At 64.7% G+C, this 19,979-nt stretch overlaps 2 protein-coding genes and 1 long non-coding RNA gene across 3 annotated transcripts; 1 reads left to right on the top strand and 2 right to left on the bottom strand.

Moving 5' to 3' along the window:
- Positions 1-544: 544 nt before the first annotated feature.
- On the bottom strand, positions 545-9,518 carry LOC138099076 (collagen alpha-1(XVIII) chain-like). Its single transcript, XM_068996138.1, has 24 exons — positions 9,240-9,518; positions 7,009-7,369; positions 6,654-6,793; positions 6,232-6,300; positions 5,992-6,054; positions 5,843-5,908; positions 5,387-5,602; positions 4,818-5,180; positions 4,480-4,599; positions 4,352-4,405; positions 4,129-4,155; positions 3,732-3,833; positions 3,477-3,521; positions 3,238-3,318; positions 3,095-3,136; positions 2,956-2,983; positions 2,676-2,725; positions 2,456-2,590; positions 2,265-2,327; positions 2,079-2,141; positions 1,826-1,894; positions 1,472-1,666; positions 1,159-1,271; positions 545-1,004 (listed from the first exon to the last, which is right to left on the bottom strand). Exons 1-24 carry the CDS (start codon positions 9,516-9,518, stop codon positions 794-796), a joined length of 2,955 nt encoding a protein of 984 aa, XP_068852239.1. The 3' UTR covers positions 545-793.
- A 41-nt stretch (positions 9,519-9,559) lies between these two features.
- On the top strand, positions 9,560-18,629 carry IGFBP4 (insulin like growth factor binding protein 4). The gene is made up of 4 exons (XM_068996502.1): positions 9,560-9,980; positions 15,893-16,047; positions 16,165-16,299; positions 16,590-18,629. The coding sequence occupies exons 1-4, from the start codon at positions 9,599-9,601 to the stop codon at positions 16,716-16,718; spliced, it is 801 nt and encodes a 266-aa protein (XP_068852603.1). The 5' UTR covers positions 9,560-9,598; the 3' UTR covers positions 16,719-18,629.
- On the bottom strand, positions 17,805-19,048 carry LOC138099333 (uncharacterized). Its single transcript, XR_011146698.1, has 2 exons — positions 18,887-19,048; positions 17,805-18,421 (listed from the first exon to the last, which is right to left on the bottom strand). It is a non-coding gene; the product is annotated as an uncharacterized lncRNA (long non-coding RNA).
- Between the last annotated feature and the right edge of the window lie 931 nt (positions 19,049-19,979).

The raw sequence follows: 19,979 nt of genomic DNA on the forward strand, positions 1-19,979 counted from the left end.
GAAAGGGCGGGCGCTGAGGCTGCCCGTTTGCCGTGGGTGGTGGGATGTAGTGGGACACACTGGGATGCACTGGGATTCACGGGGCGAGCCCTGGGAACACACTGGGATACACTGGACAGACCCTGTGGGCCCACTGGGGTACTGCTACACACTGGGCAAGCCCCAGGGACCCACTGGGACCCACTGAGGGTCAGTGGGATATGCTTGACAGACCCTGGACACCCATTGGGATGCACTGGGAAGGCCTCGGGAACCCACAGGAATACACTGAGCAAGACCTGGCAACCCACTGGGATATACTGGGACACACTAGGCAGGTTCTGGGACTACAACACTGACCTCACTGACATGGAGACCTGTGCCAGGGTGTCCCCTCCCAGTTTCTGCCAATCCCAAGGGGACTGGAACCCACTCCCAGCCCCTCCAGCCCCTGTTCCCATTCCCAGGTGGTCGCAGCGTGCCCCCCCAGCCCCTTGCTACAGCCGGCCATGTCCCCCCAGAACAAAGCAGGGTGTCATGAAAACCAACATTTTTGTGTCTTTATTTCTGGGTGGTGACCGTGTTGGCTCCAGTGGGGGTGGGAGGCTGCAGGCACAGCCTGGCATTGCCCCATGGCACAGGGATCCGTGGGATGGCACAGCTGAGGATGGGCACAGCACAGCCTGGCTGTGGAACCAGTGTCCCCTCAGTGCTCCGCCACAACTCCAACGCTGCCCATGGTGCTGCCAGGGACATTCCCCGGGCACACAGGACTGGAGGAAGGCCTGGAGCATGTGGCTGGGTGTCACTGTTGTCACCACATGTGCCGGTAGGGAAAGGCCACCTCGACGCAGAGCACGGCCAGCGGTGTGGAACAGTTGTGCCGGTGCCCAGCCAGCAGCCGGCCCTCGCCCAGGGCGGTGGCCATGCCCTCAGCCACACCGGAGCTGCGCCAGCCCTGGCAATCCCACCGGCGGGCATGGCCACCCCGTGGTGTGGAGCCGTGCCAGGCCAGCTGGTGGGGCCTGTGGGTGGGGATGGGGTGAGAGGGGCTGGGGACACCCTGGGGCACCCCCAGCTCTTTGCTCCTGCACTTCAGCAGGGAGGGACCCACCACAGACCCCCCCCCTCCAGCTCCCACACAGGGACATCCATTCAGGACCCCGTGTCCAGACTCACCAGAGGGGATCTGTCAGGATGCTGCGCCCGTTGAAGGAGTAGATGGGACCCCGCAGGGCAGCACCGGACTGACCCTCGAAGAGGGAGCTCCAGGACTTGGCCAGCAGCTGCCCCTGTGGGCACAAGCCATGAGCCAAGGGCCAGGGGAATGCCCTTGTCCCCACCATATGTGGGCAATAATGTCCTCTTGGTCAGCTCAGCCCAGGTGCAGCAGCCCCAGAGCAGGACTGAGTGAGGGTCCTCCACCCACTGCAGCTCATGGGGGCCGTGGGGCTTTGCCAACCACAGCCCCCCTGGGGATGGGGGTACCTGCCTTCAGGTTGATGATGGGGAGGGTCCTGTCTGTTCGCTTGACGATGGACACCAGGTTTTGGGTGGGGGCCGACAGGAAGGCCCGGAAGGTGCCATAGAGCCCGGCCTCCTGTGACTGCCGGTAGCACTGCAGGTCAGCGCCCCGGATCCCGCTCATGTCACCGGAGAGGGGCACGTTGAGAGCAGCCAGGCGGAGCTGGGGGTGGCAGGGAGGAATTGAGGTCTCTGCTCCCCCCTTCCCAGAGGGTGTGAGCCCCTGGCAGTGCTGGCCAGGGTTGGTGGTCTCCTGGGCACCTCTGCCCGCTCTCCCATGACTGGGCCACTCATCCCCAGCCTGGGGCTAGGCATTCCTTACCGATGGGATCCGGGGGGCAATGGTGGTTGGCAGAATCTGGGTCAGCCCTTGTTCCTCCTCCTTCTGAGTCTGGAAGAACACAGCTCAGGTCAGTCTGGGGACACCCATCCATGTGCCATGAGTGGGGGGCACCCTCTCCAGACCAACACAACCCCAGGCTCTGCTCATGCCGAGCTGGCACTGCCCTGCTGGCATCCAGCCTGTCCCTATGGCACATCCCTCCCAGCATGGGCAGACCCTCAGCAGGGCTCACCAGTGAGTCCATTGGAGACTGCAACAGCGTGTTGGGACCTCTTGCCTGCACCCTCTTTGGCTCCTGGATGGAGAGGTGGAAGAAGAGGGAGAGGACATTCCTGTGAGGTCTGTCCCCTCCATCATGTGGAGGAGGGCTCTATCCCACAGGGACATGAGCAGACCCTGCAGCTCCTGCATTCCTCACCTGATTCTGTGGGGTGGAGGCAGAAGGGTCATCACCAGCCAAGAAGGACTTCGTATCCTCCAGCTGCTCAATGGCATGAGCAGAGGGACAGGTTAGGGGGAATCCACTCCCTCCGGGGGATCTGCTGCTCCAGCACCAAATCCAGCCCTGGATCCTGCACCCCCAGCCCTGTGAGGGACCCCACACGGTACCAGGAGGCGGCTCCAGCCGGTGGGGGTCCGGAGGAAGGCGTTGCTCCCTTCCCGCACGTAGACCAGGCTCCCCTCAGGCACAGCACTGCTCGCCTTCACCATCAGCTCCTTGGACTTGAAGACCCATGTCTGGTGCTGGGGGAATGCAGAGGGTGAGGGTCCTGCTGTGGGGTACGGGGCAGCTTGTGGGGCTCGCCTGGGGGCTGCAGCCTGGACGCACCTGGAGATCAGTGCGGGAGTCCAATGGCTCCGTCTGAGGGACGTTGGCATCTGGAGAGCCCAGAGACGGTGTGGGGTCACAAGGTGTCCCGGCACAGGGCCTGGATGCTCCCATGGGAGCTGGCCCCACAGCGATGCAGTGGGAGTGGGTGGGAGAGCCAGCAGTGGTGCCAGGGACCCGTGCTGTCTTGGTCCCGGCACCCAAGGAAGGGAGGCAGGACTTCAAGAAAGATGTGTCCAAGGAGGCTGGAGCCCCCAAAACACCTGTGAAACACGCTCACCTGATGGCCAGCTGCGGTCTGCGGATGCCTGTGAAGGCAAATGGGGCCTGTTGCTGCTGGGCATAGGGAGAGGGACACCCTTCCTGGTGCACAGGGAGGGGACGGGGACACTCTCAGGGACAGCGAGGCCGTGGCTTACCGGCTGCTTGCAGGGTGGCTGGGCATGGACAGGGTGCACCCTCTGGAACCAAAGACAGGAGGGTTTGGAGGGGGCCTGGTGCTGTGCACGCTCACATGTGTGTGCTCTGGCACAGGCGTGTGCACACCAGTGCTGGGCCTTACATTGAGGTAGAGGAGACCTGGTGGGCCAGGGGGGCCGGGGGGCCCTGGGGGGCCAGGGTTCCCAGGGGGACCTCGAAGACCCTGCAGTAGAGCAGTGTGGAAATTAGACTGGGTCATTTTGGTGCTGCCTTTTAGGGGGGCAGCTATGACACCCAAATGATGTCCCCCATGCTTCCCACTCCTGTCCCCTCCCAGGGCTGAATGTCCCTGGCTGGGGCAGCGCAGACAGGGACCCTTACATGGGGGATGATTGCTCCATAAATCTCTGGTTCCTCTTTGCCACCCTGCAAAGGAAGAGGGAGAAGACTGAGACAAGAGGGAGAAGACTGAGACTGATCTCCATCCTCCATCCTCCCTCTCTCCATTTTCCATTCTTCCCCTCTCCTTCCTCTACCTCATCTGGGGCTATGGGTCCTGTGGTGTTGCCAGTGGGGTGAACCATGTCCCCAGGGCTGGGCTGGGGTTCCTGGGCACCCCTTACCCTGGGCACTCACCGTCTGGTACCTATTGATGGACCCCCAGGGGTCGGGCTGGCTGCCAGTGCTGGGGAAGGGGAGGTGGCCTGGTTTGCACCCGTGTTCCCTGTAGCAGCACCCCTGTGTGAGCCGCAGAGAGAGGCAGGGTTAGAGCCTGGGCTGGGTGCTGGGTGGTGGGGATAGGGAGTGCTGGGGGTGTTTATGGGTGCACTGTGTGCTGGCACAGGTGTGCCCACGTGTGCCTCTGCACGTTCCACAGGGGACGGTATCCCTCACCCCCCACCCTGTGCCCCGGGGTGAGGGGAAGGGCGTTGGGGGAGCAAAGGCAGCACAGAGGGCTCAGGGGTGCACACTCAGGTGTGAGGATGGGACCGCCCAGACAGCTTCCCCCACACTGCTGCTCGTGGCTACAAACCGGCTCTCCAGGGTCGCCCTTTTCTCCCTGGAAAGGAAGTGAGAGATCCTGTCAGTACCTGGCTCTGGGGGTCCCCAGGCCTCCCAAACCCCCCCAGGCAGTGCTGTGCCTCGCAGCCAGAGTACCACCTGCTGTGGAGCTGTTTGGTCAGGGTGCCATGGCCAGCGCTGTGCCTGTGCCCCTGCTCCATGACCCCTGCCCATGGTGCCACTGCCCAGCTCACCTTGGGGCCCGGCAGCCCGGCCGATCCGCGGTGCCCAGCGTGGCGTGAGTCGCACTGCGAAGAGAGAATGTGTGGGGTGATACAGGTGCCCCCTCCCTAGCACCCATAGCCCGGGACCACCTACTCACCCTGTAGTCCCCTGGTGGTCCTGGTGGCCCCATGGGACCTGGCATGCCCGGGGACCCTGGCTCTCCGGTCCGGCCAGGGCTCCCTGGCATGCCTGGCAGCCCATACTCGCCCTTCTCTCCCTGAGGGCAGATGGCACAGGGTGGTGAGTGTGGGGTTGAGCCCCTGTGTTCCCCCAGGCCCCACAGTGGCAGGACTGGGGCAGTCTCGGGGCAGCCCTGAAGCCCTCTGAGGGCTTGGTAATGGGGGCTGCTCCCCCAGGGCAAGGCGAGCAGCTGGTGAGCCCATGTACCCCATCCCACCCCAGGGCCATGGATAGGCTGGGCTGGGACCCCCTTACCTTTGGTCCTGTGAATCCTGGCTCCCCTCGGAGCCCTGGTTTGCCAGGGAGTGAGGCAGATCCTGGGGGACCAGGGGGTCCGTCGTGCCCAGGCACCCCGGGGGGACCCTGAGGCCCTGGGAGTCCTGGTGCCCCTGGGGGTCCATCTGGCCCAGCTGAGCCTGGAGACCCTGGAAGTCCTTCAGCCCCAGGGAAACCAGGTGGCCCCACAGCCCCTGGAGGGCCTGGGGGTCCTGGCTTTCCCTCCCGCCCAGGGGCCCCCGGGGGGCCATCGTGGCCCGGGTAACCTGGGGGTCCGGGCATGCCGGGCAGCCCAGGGGGACCTGGGGGTCCTGGGTTTCCCACAGGGCTGGAGACTTCCAGCTGCTTGTCAGATTGGAGGGAGAGAGGAGAGAGGAGAGAGAGGAGAGAGAGCAGAGTCAATGAACTGCCGTGTCCCATCCCCTGGTCCCCCTGCCCACCCGCACAGCCACGCATCCCAATCGTCCCCATCCTCGCCAGTCCAGCGGGGGACAGACACCGCGGCCGGGACCGGCATCCCCTGTCCTTGTCCCTGCTCCGGTGCTCACCTCGTTCTCCGATCTCTCAGGGAGTGCAGCAGGCGCGGGCGGGCTCCGCGCTCCCCAGGTGCCCGGGGGCCCCGGCGGCCCCGGTGGTCCAGGAGGACCCGGGGGCCCCCGGGGGCCCTGGTGACCTGGCTGTCCGGGGCTGCCGGACTTTCCTCTCTCCCCTAAGAATCCGGGCTGGCCTCTCTCTCCCGGGTACCCTCGGTCACCTTTCTCTCCCTGTCGGAGAAATTCAGAGCCTGGCTCCACCTCCTGGCACTTTTCTCCACTGGAGCCCACCACGGGCACCTGCTTACCCCCCGCCTCCCTGGGGCCACCTGAGTCACTCCCTAACCCAAATCCCAAAGTTAGAATCCAAATCCTGAGCAAAAAGGTTTTTGCACAGACAAAAGACCATCAGGACTTCGTCCCTGTGGGTTCCGGCACCCCCCTGCCCCTTCCCAAGGAGGACCACCCCACCTTTGGGCCAGGAGGGCCGGGAGGGCCGGGGCGCACGGGGCAGACACAGCCGGAGATGTTGTGCACCTGGAGAGGGAGAGAGCGATGAGCCGCGGGACCGGAGCCCCGACTGACGGGTCCGACACGGCTGCCCCGCGCCCACCTCTCACCTGGAGGGCAGGGCCTCTCTTCGGGGCCGAGGGGACCCGCCGGGGCAGCCCCTTTGCCGTCGTCTGTGTGGAGGAGAGGAGGGGCTGAGTGCGAGACCCTTGAGCACCATCCCCATTCCCCACTCCCACCGTCCCCATCCTGTCCTGCCCTGCCCAGCCCGTGTCCTCCAGAGGCCCTTGCCCGGGTGTCCATCCCAGGCTGGCCCTGACACGCCCCGGGGACCAGGACCCCTCCACCACCTGGATCTGCAGGAACTCCTCTTCCACTGCGCTCCCCTCAAAGATCTCCGGGGCAGCCGTGGGTCGGTGCTGCTGGGACAGACAGAGAGTACTCAGTCCAGGGCTCGGGGGGGGTCCCGGGGGGCAGATGCGGCCATCCCCCAGTCGGGGCTGCCCTCAGCCGGGTGTGGGGGCCCAACCCCAGCGCTGCTGTGGGCCTAGCCCATGTGAGGGGACACTGGGAGCTGCCGTGACTTCTTTCCAAGGGGGTAGACAGAGCTGAGAGCTGCGCTCGGGGTTGGAACAGGGCGTGGTGCCCAGGCTGGTGTGCGGAAGCAGGGCACGGATAAGGCGAAGGACATAGCAAGGAGCCTGGCTGCAGCCGGGGAGTTTCGGGCGGGCTGGAGGAGCTGGAGCGGGGACACTGCCCAGGGAAAAAGCACCTGTCCTCGTGTGCGCGGCGGGGCATGGCCCGACCCCTTCGCTGCCCCCCTGGAGGCTTGGTCCCGGCGTCTAGGGGCTGTTGCCAGAGGGGGTTTGCTCAGCAGCACCTTCTCCATGGGCTCCACGCTGGCGTCTGTGTCTGTAGGAGCAAAGGAGCACTGGGATGGGAGGTGGCAAGGCTGGAGGGGGACCATGGTGGCACAAAACTCCCAGTTCCCAGCACCTGCCGTGCCCACAGCAGTGCCACCAGCAGCCCTAGACCCTGGCACCCCACACTTCACCCTCCACCTGTCCCCTCCATGCTGAGGAATTTGGGGTGCTGGAGAAGCCATGTCCCCAACCCGCCATGCCTACCTTCCTCCCCATCCAGGGTGGGGGCCGTGGGGCTGGTGCCTGGATCTGGGGTGGTGTCCTCTGAGCCCAGGGAAAACCACTGGGCCGTGGCAGGGTGCAGGCACCCGGCCAGCACCGAGACGACGCAGAGGGTGTGGAGGAGGTGCAGGGGACTGCTGGACCCCATTCCGCTGCCTCGGGGCCCGGCTGCCCAGGATGGAGGTCCTTGGCTCATCCCACTCGCCTGTGCTGTCTGGTCCCGTGGCCCCGGCACGGCGCCCACTGTTATCGGTGGCCCCCGACACGCCCCTTGCCCGCCCCGCACCCCACGGACCGCATCCGGCGGGCGCTGAGCACCCACGCAGCCAGGCCACTGTCTGTCCTGCCAGCCAAGGGAGAGGAGCGCTAGTGGGAACCACGGGAAGGGAGCCAGGGCCAGGAGGAGATGCCAGAATGGATGCGAGGGAGGGCTGGGGAGGAGATGCCTGGAAATGGGGAGTAAATCCAGTGGACGAGGGGGCCCGCTGAGAGCAGGGGGCATCGGCTGCAGGTCGTCCCTGAGGTCTGCTCTTCTGCTGGTGCCTGGCAGGAGAGGCACCCGGCCATCTGTGCAGGCACCATGTCCCAAAGTACGTGCAAAGGGCCTGGGGTCTCACTGGTTTCATCAGAGCTACCCTTGGCTGGGGGCTACAGCCCTCTCTGACCCCCAGCCCCCTCCTGCTCCTGCCTCCTGCTGACCTGCAACCTCTCCCCAGGGCTGGGGCAGCTCCAGGCCCTGCTGGGGCAAGTGGCTGAGCAGCTGCAGCCATTTTGGGCTTCCCTAGCCTCGAGAATCCTGAAGAGCCCCCCCATCAAGGACTGGGAGCATGGTCTGTCCCAGGCAAGGACCTGGGCTACGCTGAGCACCAAACACCAGCACTGAGCCCCTGCATGGCCACAGAGCTGTGGTTGGGGTGGGGGCAGCACGGCTGAGCACCAAACACCAGCACTGAGCCCCTGCATGGCCACAGAGCTGTGGTTGGGGTGGGGGCAGCACGGCTGTGAGGGCACCAGCCCAGCCCCACTCCATTTCACAGGATGGTGCTGGGACAGGGACCTGGAGGAGCAGTGCCTGGGCAGAGGTGGTGGAACATTGCCCCCGTCTCCTGCATGCCCAACCAGCCACTGGCCCTGCCGCTGCCCGCAGACACAACAGTGTCCCTGGCAGGCACACAGCACTGCCAAGGCCTGATAAGGTGCTACAGCCTGAGCGGGGCTGGGCACCTGTTTGGGTTTTGTCTCTGCTGGGACACTGAGTCAAGGCTGGTGCCTTTGCCCCGAGTCACGGCCCCTGCACAGCAGTCCCAGGCAGGGCAGGGGCTCAGAGCGGTGCTGTGTCACCATGCCTTGTGGGGCCTGGGGCTGGGAATTGTGGGGGGACATAGACCCTGCTTGCCTCTGTCTTGCCTGTACTTGGTGATGCCCAACTCACCTGCATGGGAGAGAGAAGATGGTCTTGAGAGCCCTCGTGGCAATGCAACCAATGCGGTCGCTCAAGCCTCAAAATGCCAGTTTAAGCACTAGATGTACTCACCCATGAGTTGAGTTTGGGTTTCTCAGCCCAGGCCTGCATGACAGGCAGCTCTGCTCCTCATGTCCCACCCACTATACTGACCCCCACACCAGGGCCCCCCCCGTCAGGTCCAAGACACTCTTGCTGCGCCCAAGACCCCGCTGCAGTGCCCACAACACCCTTGTTGTTGAGCATCCAGACGGCTCTCCCCAGCTGCCCCACGCCCGGTGCTGGCTGAGATGCCCCAGGGCGCAGCTCGGGGGGTCACCAGCCCCGGGGGATGCTCGGGGACTGTTCCCCCGGGCCCAGGGGCTGCTCTCCGCCGTCTCCCGGGCTCCCACCCTCGCCCGGTGCTGCGGGGACTGGCGGGGCCGGGGTCCCAGGGGGATGCCGGGGCTTGCTCCCCGCTCCCGCTTTTCCCGAGTAGCCACTAGGTGCCGGCAGCCTTCAACCTATCCCGGGCTGTGCGGGGCGGGGGGCGCGGGGGCCCGCGGGTGCGGGACCGAGGGCAGGTGGGCTCGGGGAGCCGGCGGGGCCGCCCCGGGCCGTCCCGGACAGACCGGGGCCGAGCCGCACGGGATGCTGCGTTGCCAGCAGCACTTTTCCTCCCGCCGGGGCCTCCCACGCCCGGAGCTCAGAGCCCACCCCGGGGGTCTTGGCCGCATCCTCCGCGCTGCAGCCCCGCACGGCGTGTGCGTACCCCGTTCGTCCCGGTTGCTCTCGGGACTGAGTAGGGGTCGAGGAGGAGGGTGATTCGGGAGGGTGGCGCGGGGCCGGGGGGGGGTGCTCCGGGCCGGCTCTCCGCGCTGCCCGGCGCCGGGGCTGCCCCGCCGGTGGCCCCGCTGCTGAAGCCGCTGCCGGTGCCGGTGTGGCCGCCGCCGGGGGGAGCGTCGCTGCCCGGTGGGCTCCCGGTGGCGACGGGGGCGGCCCCGCCGGTGGCCCCGGTGGCGGCGGCGGGAGGTGTGGCCAGGGGCCGCATAAAGCCGCATAAAGCCGCCGCCGCCGCCCCGCGCCCGCCGCCAGCCGAGCGCCGCGGAGCGGGGCCGGAGCGGGGCCGCCATGCGCCCGGGGCCGGGGCTGCCGGTGCTGCCGGTGCTGCCGGTGCTGCCGGTGGTGCTGGCGCTGCTGGCGGCGGCGGCGCGGCCGGGCAGCGGGGAGGAGGCGATCCAGTGCCCGCCGTGCTCGGAGGAGCGGCTGGCGCGGTGCAAGGCTCCGCAGGGCTGCGCGGAGCTGGTGCGGGAGCCGGGCTGCGGGTGCTGCGCGACCTGCGCGCTGCCCCGCGGCACCGCCTGCGGCGTCTACACCGCGCGCTGCGGTGCGGGGCTGCGCTGCTACCCACCCCGCGGCGAGCCCCGGCCCCTCCGCACCCTCATGCACGGCCAGGGCATCTGCACAGACCTGGCCGACGTCGAGGCCATCCAGGAGAGCCTCCAGCCCCCAGGTGAGGCGGCGGAGGGGCGGCAGAGGGTGGGTGCCCAGGGTGGGTACCCTGGGTGGGTGCCTGAGGGTCCTTGTCCCTCACAGGGGCAGTGGCATAACCCTTGTTGGCACCAACCCACTCCCTGCTCACTCGGCAAGAGCTGGGGCTACAGCATTGGACTCATCAGGGACCTCCCCGTACTTAGAGGGTGCTTATAAAAATGATGAAGAGTGACTTCTACACGGATAGATTGTGTCAGGGCAAGGGGCAGGATTTTAAACTAAAAAGGGAAGATTTAGATTAGATTTTAGGAGGAAATTCCACCCTGTCAGGGTGGTGAGGCGTCTGACACAGGTTGCCCAGAATATTTCTGGATGCCCCATCCCTGGAAGTGTCCAAGGCCAGGTGGGACGGGGCTTGGAGCAGCCTCGTCTGGTGGAAGGTGTGCCTGCCCACGGCAGGAAGATGGAACTGGGTGGTCCTTAAGGTCCCTTCCCACCCAAACCATTCCATGACTCTAAGAGGCAGGATGGGGTGGGACAGCCCAGGATAGGAGTGCAGGGAGCATATTCCAGGGAGGGAGCAGAGGTGGGCTGCAGGAGACCTGGTACAAGTGGCTCACGTTTGTGCCATCCTTACCCACCGTGGGCACAGCAGCGTCACAGCCAGTGGCACCGCATGTGCTGGAGAGGCCACCCTTCAGGGAGGAGTTGTCACCTGCTCTGCCCTGGCTGCAACGTGCCCCTGGACTGCGGGACAGCCCAATGTCCTGTGAGCACCTGCAGCCCTTGGGGACACACCCCGGCTGCCAGGGAAGCTCCCGTTGCACAGTGACCCCTGCGCTGCCCCTTCCCTGGGATGCTGCCGGCAGATCGGACTGCACTGCCGGGAGGAAACAGGAAAGAGGCCACGGGGCACCTGCTTCCCTCCAGGCAGGTCTGGCTGGGTGCTGTGCAGGAGCTGTGTCTGTCTGTGCCGGACAGGGCAGTGAGGTGTAGGCAGGGCCAGGCTGGAGGAGCTGCTGCTGGTGCTCTCTGTCTGCCCCAGGACCTTCTTGCAGGTGGTGATCGTGGCCCCCTGCCACCCCCCTGGTGCTCAGGCGGGATCTGGGGGCTGAGAGCAGAGCCGGCAGTGGGAGCTCAGAGCTGTGCAAGTCGCACCATAGCAATGAAGCTGCTCCCAGGGAATGAGAGTGGGGACCCGGTCTGTTGGTGGCCCCCCTTTCCCGTGCTGAAGGCTGTGACCAGGACCATGGCCCCTGAAGCTGGAGGTAGCATCCCAGCACGGGACAATCCACAGGCTGGTCTGGCCTGGCCCTGGGTCCCCACGTGGGATCACTTGGAGCTCCCTGAGGGGCAGAAGGGACTGGAATAGTGTCTGTTCTTGCCCATCCGGGAGGCTGCATCCCAGTTCCATTTCCTCCTTGCATGGTTGATCCATGGCAGCTCCTCTGGTGTCCCTGCTGTGATGACTGCCGTTCGTGGATAGGCCCCTCTAGTCACCCTCCTGCAGGGACAGGAGCTGGCTGGGAGTGCTTGGAGCCCCCCTGTCCTGCTTGTCTGTCCTCATCCCACATCCTGCAGGAGCTGTCTGGGCTCCCTGGCCCGGGGCTGCGCCGTGCTGCCAAGCCCTGTTGGTTTTGGCTGTGCCCCGTGTAATGCAACATTTTTTCCCAGAGCCTTTAGGAAACAGACTTGCATTTTTTCCCTTCCTTCCCGCAGTGTTTTGGCTTGGCTGGAGATGGGTGGGTGGCTATGGGAGCCGGGTCGCCCGCCGGGCACTGTGCTGGCCAGCGGCGTCACAGGTAGCAGGATGGGCGAGAGGGCAGTGGAGCCCCTTTGTCCAGGACAGCCTGTCAGGATGTGGGCAGGACACCCACAGCGAACTGCTCGGTGCAGTCCCAGTGGTACATCCCCCCGTGGGTCCCTGACTTGTTCCCCAGCCCAGAGCCAGTGGCAGTGTGGGGCTGGGGGCTGCAGGCTCCCTCGCTCCCACACAGCCCTGCCTGGCACAGCGAGGGCACCCTGGCATGGTCAGTGCCTCTGATGTGTCCCCTAGGGATCAGCACAAGGGAATCGAATGCCTGTTCAGGGGCAGGGGCGTACGGAGCAGGTGCCCCCGGCTGTGCCCGCGGCCCCGGGGCCGAGCGGGTGCCGGCGGCTGGGAAGCGGTTAACGCGCAGCTCGTACAGTAAACACTTTGTCTGGGGGCTCTGTCCGGGGGGCTCCGCATTCCAGGGAAGAGGCTGGGATCAGGGGGCTGGGCTGAGGCTGGGCTTTCTGAACAGTTGGACGTGGCTCCTGGCTCCATAGCCAGGAAGAGCCTCTCTGCTCACCCAGGACCTGTGGCACCCACGGGATGTGACTCTTAGGAGGTGAGGGAGCAGTGGCTGCTCGCCTGACTCGAGACCGTCTGCCGTGGCACCTTGTGCTGGACCCTGTCCCTGCCTTCCACTCCCGGCCCTGCCAGCTCAGGGCTGGCTTTGGGATCCCACTCCTCAGCCAGAGCCCTGTGTAGGGGCTGGCAGAAGGTCTCAGCCATGGCTTTCCATCACAGCCGGCGGGTGGTGGTGGCTGAGCCCATGTGTGGCAGCCAGGAGGAGGTGAGGACATATTCCTCAGCACACATGATGAGAGATTTAGTGCTGGATAAATGACTATGTCTGGGAAAACCTGACCCATGGGAGCTGCAGTCATCCCATGTGGTCTCTGTAAGCTGGGACAGATCCTGTTTCCTTTCTTTGCTCAGTGACTGGGACGGATGGCGGTGGCTGAGCCACGGCTGGACAGTGCACAGGCGGTGGGACAGGCTGGGTTCAGCCAGGCAAGGCTCAGCCATGTCCCATCTGTTCCCTGGGGTGGGGGTTCATCCATGCTTGGGTTTCTCCAGGCTGGGTGCTGCTCCTGGCAAGGTTCTGGTCCCTCTGGGGAACTACCTGCATCTGCATCCCTCACTCCTTCTCCTGCATCCTGACCTCCCCTCCCTCGGTCCCATGTTGGGTGCTGAGGTGGGAGGTGCTCAGCCGTGTTTGAGCATGGCAGCGTGTCCCAGGTTGGGGATGGGCCAGGCTCCCAGCTGGCATCCCAGGCCAAGGGGCAGTGGGTGCCTGGTGCCTGTGCCCCTGCCACTCCCATCCCCGGCTCCCCACATTCTGTCGGAGCCAGCACTTAGCGAAACGAGCACAGCCCTCCCAGCACTGGTGCCTGCCAAGTGGAGAGCCCAGGAAACCAAGAGCCAGCACTGCCACGGCCCTGCCAGGACCACCCACAGGTGACATGGGGGGTGCTGGACAGGGACATGGAGGGTGCTGGGGCTCACTGTGGCTTGTGCCATGTTGGTCACAGTCACGTGGATGTCCCTCCTGGCCTTTGAGGTGCATGAGGTCCTTCGTGCTGGGGCTGGTGGCACGGGGAGGAGCGGGGCTGGAGCTGTGGGGGGTCAATGACACTTGTCTCTCCCATGGACACACACGAGGTCTCAGGGCTTTGCTGCTGCCCCAGGCTCTGCTCCCACGGGATCCGCGCGGTGGAGCCGGAGCCCTTCACCGCTCCCTCGGGCTCAGCGCTGTGAATCACAAATTCGGCACGTGACCAACCTCATTTGCAGCTCCCGTTAATTGAAGGCGATGCTGAATGACTCGTTTGTGTCCCCTGTCCACAGGCCGGGCAGGAATCCTCCTCCTTCCGGGACAGGCGGCCGTTTTATGTGTCCGGCGACAGCAGCCCCCCTTCCCATCCCCTTGGCACCCGCTTCCATACCAAACCGAGCAGAGGGGCTTCCCTTGGACAAATAAGGACTCCCCTGCCCTCCATCCCTCCAGGGTGGTGGTGCCCGTGCATAGGTGGCAGATTGGGTGGCATCAGGGCAGTGTGGGGCGTGGCAGCTCTGGGCTCCACACAGGTTGCTTTTCCCCAGTCTTTGTGCTGAGGGTGAGGAGTTTTCTGGTCCAGCTGGATCGCCAGGGAGGTGAGAGGTTCCCTGAGCTGCTGTGTGTCACTTAGCAGGGGGACAGTAACCCCAAGGACAGCAGCGTGGCAGGGAGGGATGCTGGAACTGCCGTGAGAACCGGGAACCGGGGGTCCCGAGTGCTGTCAGGAGCCGCCTCGCTGCCCAGAGGCACCGGTGTTTCATGTGACCTTATGAAAATGTTATTGGCATCTGGTTTTATTTAAGCCGGGAGATTCGATGCTCTGGAGGCGGCTGGCGGGGGGAGGAGGGGGGTTTGGCTGTGCCGGCGATCGGTGAGGGCTTCCCCTGCGGGGGCAGTGCGGGCAGCGCCGGTGCCTCCCGGTCCTGCCTTTCCCTGGCGTGGGAGCAGCGCCTGGAGGTGCCGGAACTTTGGCGTGGTGGTCCCCACCGGTGCCAAATCTGCCCAGCTCTTCCTGTGTGTCCCCACAGGGATACAGGGGAGGGAAGGAGCATCCCTGCCAGAGCCTCCGAGCCCCCGGCGGGGCTCTGCCACCAGCGCCCGCATTGCGCCACAGCCTCACGGTTTGTGCCGCCGGGGCTGGTGCTGGCACCGCTCTGTGCAGGGTCCTGGAGACTTTGGGTTTGTGTTTCAAATTTCAAGGGCATGAGCTATTTCCTGGAAAAAATGGACAGATTAAGCAAAAAGCAAATAACACCCACGAGGGAGGGGGCTTTGATTGGGGCTTCGCTGTGGACTTTAACCGGGCCCCCAGGAGCTGGGCCAGGAGCCCTGCACTGCAGGGACCGTGGCAAGAGGTGCTGATCAGGGCCAGGATGCCGTGGGGATACAATGGGCAGGAAGCTGTGCCTCCGACCCCTCTGCCTGCCTGTGGGAAGAGCCAGTGCCAGGGATCACCCAGCAGCCTCTGTCCTGCTGCTGTGAGCCCCTGGGTGTGACCTGTGAGGCCCTGGGTGTGACCCCCCGACAGTGACCACCCCCTGCCTACTCTGGGAAGGTTTTCCCTGCTGCCAGCTGCAATATTGATTCTTTGAAGCCCAACCCCAGGAAAACCTCTGCCACTTCCCTGTACAGACCAGGTGATCTGGGGGGCAAAACACTGTTTGGGCTGTCCCTGACGCAGCTCTGAGCACAGGAGGAACCCCGGCTCCTGGGGTGTCCCCCCTCCACAGAGTCTTCCCGGGCCCCAAACCAGAGGAACTGGCGGCTTTTTAAAAACTAAAGTCACGCCGAGCACTCGTCTCATGACACTCTGTCCAGCTGCCAACATCTGGGCCGGCAGCTTGGCTGCGCTCCTGGCGCAGGCGGGGATGCCAAGCACCGCCTTTTGGGATCGGCCCCATGGGAGATTAACTTTCTTATTCCAGGAATTTCTTCTTTCATGTCTTGGCGGGGGCCGTGCCCTGCAGCAGAGCACTGCTCCACTCCCAGCCGCGGCGCCCGGTGCCGCCCCGGGCCTGGCGGGGGCTCAGCACCGCCCCGGTGCCCCCACTGCCACTGCAGCTCCTCAGAGGCAGATTTTGGGGAGCACTGGGGGCTTCCTGGGGCTCCTTCTCTGTGTGTCCCAGGGTCAGCTTCCAGGCCCGTAGCTCCGGTGGTGTGAGTGAGCACCCGGTGCCTGGTGACATGTGGCTGGCAAGGGCACAGCCAGACCCAGCACATTGGAGCCACTGCACAGCACTCGCGGCATTTGCATTTGTGACCCTACAATAACAGACACATGGCAACAAGTTGTTAGTCGTGGCTAATGAGGAGGAAAAACTCCCAGGAGTCTTTCCCAGCACTGCAGGGAGCTCAGCCCAGTGCAGTAGCAGGGGCAGGATGGACCCAGGGCTGGAAGTGATGCCTGTGGGGACCGGAGAGGGTGATGTGGGGCCTGCCAGAAATGACTGCATGTTGTTCCTTGGGGTGCAAGTGGCACTGTGGGCACTGGGGCACCGTGGGGGCTCTGCCATCTCCAGGGCTGCCCTGTGGCACTGAGCCCTCTTGGTCTGTGTCTCTGCAGAGAAGGAGGAGATTGACCACCCCAACAACAGCTTCAGCCCCTGCAGCATCCACGACCGCAAGTGCCTGCAGAAGCAGCAGGCGAAGAGGGTCAACAACGGCAACAAGATGCGCAGCAACGGGAGCCCTCACCACCGCGAGGACACGCGGGTCATGGTGAGCACCAGGAGGGCTGGGGAGGGCAGGGTGGGTGCTCCAGGGTCGGGGTCCTGGGGCTCTGGACCAGGGGCATGTGCCAGCCCTGCAGCCAGCTCAGCCCCCCCCTTTCCCCAGGCACAGGGCTCGTGCCAGAGCGAGCTGCACCGGGCGCTGGAGAGGCTGGCGGCCTCGCAGACCCGGACACACGAGGACCTGTATGTCATCCCCATCCCCAACTGTGACCGCAACGGCAACTTCCACCCCAAGCAGGTAGGATGGGCTCTGATCTATCATGGGGGACTGGGAGTGCATTTTGTAGAGCCAGAGGGAGGCTGGGAGGGGGACATGGATGGAGGGGACAGTCACAAGGCACGGCAGAGCCTGCCTGGCTCCTGGCTTTGGTGGGAATTACCCTTTGGGTGCTGGGGGCTCTTTGCAAAAGCCCCAGGGTGGGGTGGGGGTGGTGAAGCCCCTATGAGAGCTCCTGGTTGTCAGGCAGCCCATGGGAATGGGGCCGTGGGGTCCAGGCTGGGTGTCCTTGACCGAACCCATCCCCACAGTGTCACCCGGCGCTGGATGGGCAGCGGGGCAAGTGCTGGTGTGTGGACCGCAAGACGGGGGTGAAGCTGCCAGGCTTCCTGGAGCTGAAAGGGGACTTGGACTGTCACCAGCTGGCGGACAGCATGTGAGCATGACTGCGGCGGCCCCGCGCCGTGCAGGGCCAGGACCCCCGCCGGGGCTGCCTAGGAGAGAAGGAAAGGGGACGTGACTGCTGAGCAGTGCCCCGGTGCTGGGGGACCCCGAGATGTGCCTCGGATCGCACCGTGCTCTGTGCCACGGGCTGCCCGCGGCACCGCAACCTGCGCCATGACCACTATCAGCCACTGCCAGGGGTCCCGGCACGCGCCAGCGGCACCTCCATCCCACACGGACACAGCTTGGACGATGCTGCCCTGGGACTGGGGTCGGGCTGCCTGGGTGGAGTGGGTGAGGGGCACCCTTGATGCTGCTGCTGCTGCTGCTGCCCCATGGTACCCCCGGTTTTCAGCCTGGCCCCGCAGGCAGCCCCGGACACCCAGCGCCTTCGGGGGTGTGGTGGCAGCATCACGTTTGCAGCGCAGTGCCCTCCATGCCAGACCTCTGCACGGGCAGCAGCAGAAGTGCCTCATCCTGCCCTCCCTGGCAACGAGAGGCTGCCCAGGCAAGGACTGGAGGACCTGGAGAGATCCCCCCGCCTGCATTCCACCCCGAGCGTGTGTGTGTGAAGGGCAGTGTGATCACACAGAGCAATAAGAGACCTTCTCCCTCCCTGCTTCCCCCCAGCCCCACAGCCCAGCCCCATCTCGCTCCCTGTGCAGGGAAAAGCCTCCCACCCATTCTGTCTCCCCCTGCTCCATCCTGGGGTGAGGGGGTCGGGACCCCCAGGCAAGAAGCAGAGTGCCCCCACATGCATTGAGAGGAGGGTGGAGGGGTGAGGGATACCCAGGAAACATCCCGGGGGAAGAGTTTCTTTTGGTTTGCGTTTTTTTCTTTCTTCCCTTAATTTTTTAATATTTAAAAAATGTTGTTGTTGGGATCTAAAAAGTGACTGTGTGGCCCCGAGGCTGGAATTCTCCATCCCCAGGGACCGAGGGCACTGCGGTGATGGCTCCTGACTCTCTTCTTGGCCAATGTGACAAAAGTGGGATGGATTCTGGAATGTCTCCGTGATGGGATCTGCAGATTTCACCAGCACAAAGTTCTGAGATGAGAAATTGTCACTGGTTTTGTAGCTACTCTTTTTTTCTTCAAGCTGGGCTGGAAATTTTTCACATAAAAATGCCATGGAAAGTGTGCCAAAGACAGAGGGGAATTTCCCATTCCTCTCCTGACCCACCCTCTGGCTCCATGGCCTCAGTGGTAGGTTTTGGTCATCCATGTGGATTTGTCCTGTCCAAGGCCCCCCGATGGGAATGAAGTGTTTCAGTTTTAGTGAAACACCCTCTGCCCTCCTGATCCCCTGCCTGCCCCTGTGCCCTGCCGGATCCCTGCCTGCCCTGGCTGCCCCTGGCCCTGCTCACACACAACTTCTAAATGGAGTCAATTTGCCAGAACAGTCCTCGGTGGGGAGGGGGGTCCCTGCCCTTGCCACCCCTCAGCCCCCCAGAGCCACCGCACCAAGGAAGGGATTCCCAGGGCCAGTCCCTGTGCCAGTCCCCTGCGGCAGCACCACAGCAGGACACGGTGCAGTGGCAGTGCCAGCCCGCTGGCCTCGACCACTCAGCCCCTCACCGTGTACACCAGGCCAGGTCCAGCAGGGCCTCTCCTGTTTTGGGGGTTCCTGGCAATGCCGATGCACCAGGGCACATTCTGTGTCCCGCTCCGAGGGCTCCAGCGTTTCGTAGCGTCTCTCCTGTAGTTTAGGGCTGTATTTACACACGACCATGTACCGGTGTCCCCCACCCCCAGCGCGTCCCCTGGCGCCCAAGGGGTCCCTATCCGTCCCTCCCGGGCCAAGCCCGTCCCATCAGATTCCTGTGTAGCACCGACCTTTTACAGTACACTTGAACCTTTGTATCCTCAAAAAAGGTAATTACTGTATTTAATTTCCTGTTATTTGATGTGTTTCTCTCGAGTGTGTTTTTTCTTTTATGGCTTTAAATAATGGGAGAGGAGGGAAGCAGAGCAGGAGCAAGGGGGCTGTGGGATCCCACTGGTGTGGGGACAGGCTCTGGTCACCACCCCCGCCCAAGAACCTGGTCTCCTGGTCCTGCACTGGATTTGGGGTTCAGCAGCCCAAATGGAAACCCAGGTGCCCACAAGCCTCTGGAAGAACTTCATTGAGCAGGGATGGGGTGAGAAACAAATGATTTCTTGCCTCCTCGTGACTCCCAGCTCAGCGTCTCCACCGGTGCCACCGGGAGGATCGTCACCGTCGGCCCCGCACAGCGCCACGGAGCAGCGGCGGGGCTGGAGACGGCGCCAGGCTGGGGAGGGGACCCTGGACCGGCTTCAAAGTTCAGGGGCGAACAGGGACAGGCACCGGCTGCTCCAGGGACACGGGCTCGGGGCCAAGCAGTGCCGCCGGCCTTGACGAGCCGCAGCCCGAGGCACTTGTGCAGGTGCCTGCTGGTGCCAGGGTGCACCGGGCATCTCCAGCCCCGCTCGGTGTTTTGGGAGGGTGTCAGGATGCAGACGGGAGATGCCCAGGCACAGGAATTGCGACAGCCGCACACTTCCCGGTCACGGCTTGACTCTCTGCCGGTGTACGCAGCCAGTGCTGCCCGAGGTCACGGCCCAGGAGTTCGCCGAGTCCCTGTTTGGTGGCTCCCGGGGCCGGCAGTGCCATCCGGGGCTGGCGCCAGCCCGGTGCTCCGGTTACCGGAGCCGCGCGGCCGGCCGTGCTTGCGTTGCGCAAACACCCCCGGGACGGGGCCGGAGGCGGCCGCAGCCAAGACAGACAGCCCAGAAATCTGCTGGCACGGCAGATCGGCCACCGGACCAGGGCCTACGCCAGTGCTCCGGGAGCCCGGCCCCTGCCCCGGCCCTGTGCCGATGGCTACCGAGGCTGGCCGCGCTCGGGGGGGGGGCAGCACGACCCCCCCAAAGCACCGTGTGGAGCCAAAGCCTTTGCCTGTCCCCATTCCCAAGTGCTGATCCTTACCAGCATCACGATAACCACAACAGAGTCCAGCTCTGGGGGTCTCAGGGCTGAGGTCCCACAGCCCAAACTGCAGCCCGCTGGGGCCCTGCAGCACGATGGGGACAGCAGAGGTGCCGGGAGCCCCTGGGGATCAGCTCCGGAGCCCACCCTGCGGTGCTGGGTTGTGGCTGAGCAGAGCTCCCCCTGCAGTGACCCCAACATTTGTTTTGGTCATTGCCAAGAGCTGCTGCAGCTGGACGCGCTCCACAGCCTGGCTGGAGGAAAGGGACTCTGCCACGGGTGCATCTGTTCAGCTGTTCTGGAGCAG

The sequence above is a fragment of the Aphelocoma coerulescens genome, chromosome 27 (assembly GCF_041296385.1).
Source record: "Aphelocoma coerulescens isolate FSJ_1873_10779 chromosome 27, UR_Acoe_1.0, whole genome shotgun sequence".
Taxonomy (NCBI): domain Eukaryota; kingdom Metazoa; phylum Chordata; class Aves; order Passeriformes; family Corvidae; genus Aphelocoma; species Aphelocoma coerulescens.

Bases quoted from the DNA above. Each gene is read 5' to 3' on its own strand.
- LOC138099076 (XM_068996138.1), bottom strand. From the start codon at position 9,518: ATGCGGCCCCTGGCCACACCTCCCGCCGCCGCCACCGGGGCCACCGGC. The intron at 6,301-6,653 runs GTGCTTTTTCCC...CTGTCCCAGCAG, and splicing joins CGCCGCGCACACGAGGACAG to CACCGACCCACGGCTGCCCC. The intron at 4,406-4,479 runs GTGAGTAGGTGG...CTCTCTTCGCAG, and splicing joins GACCACCAGGGGACTACAGG to TGCGACTCACGCCACGCTGG.
- IGFBP4 (XM_068996502.1), top strand. From the start codon at position 9,599: ATGCGCCCGGGGCCGGGGCTGCCGGTGCTGCCGGTGCTGCCGGTGCTG. The intron at 9,981-15,892 runs GTGAGGCGGCGG...GTGTCTCTGCAG, and splicing joins GGAGAGCCTCCAGCCCCCAG to AGAAGGAGGAGATTGACCAC. The intron at 16,300-16,589 runs GTAGGATGGGCT...CCATCCCCACAG, and splicing joins GCAACTTCCACCCCAAGCAG to TGTCACCCGGCGCTGGATGG.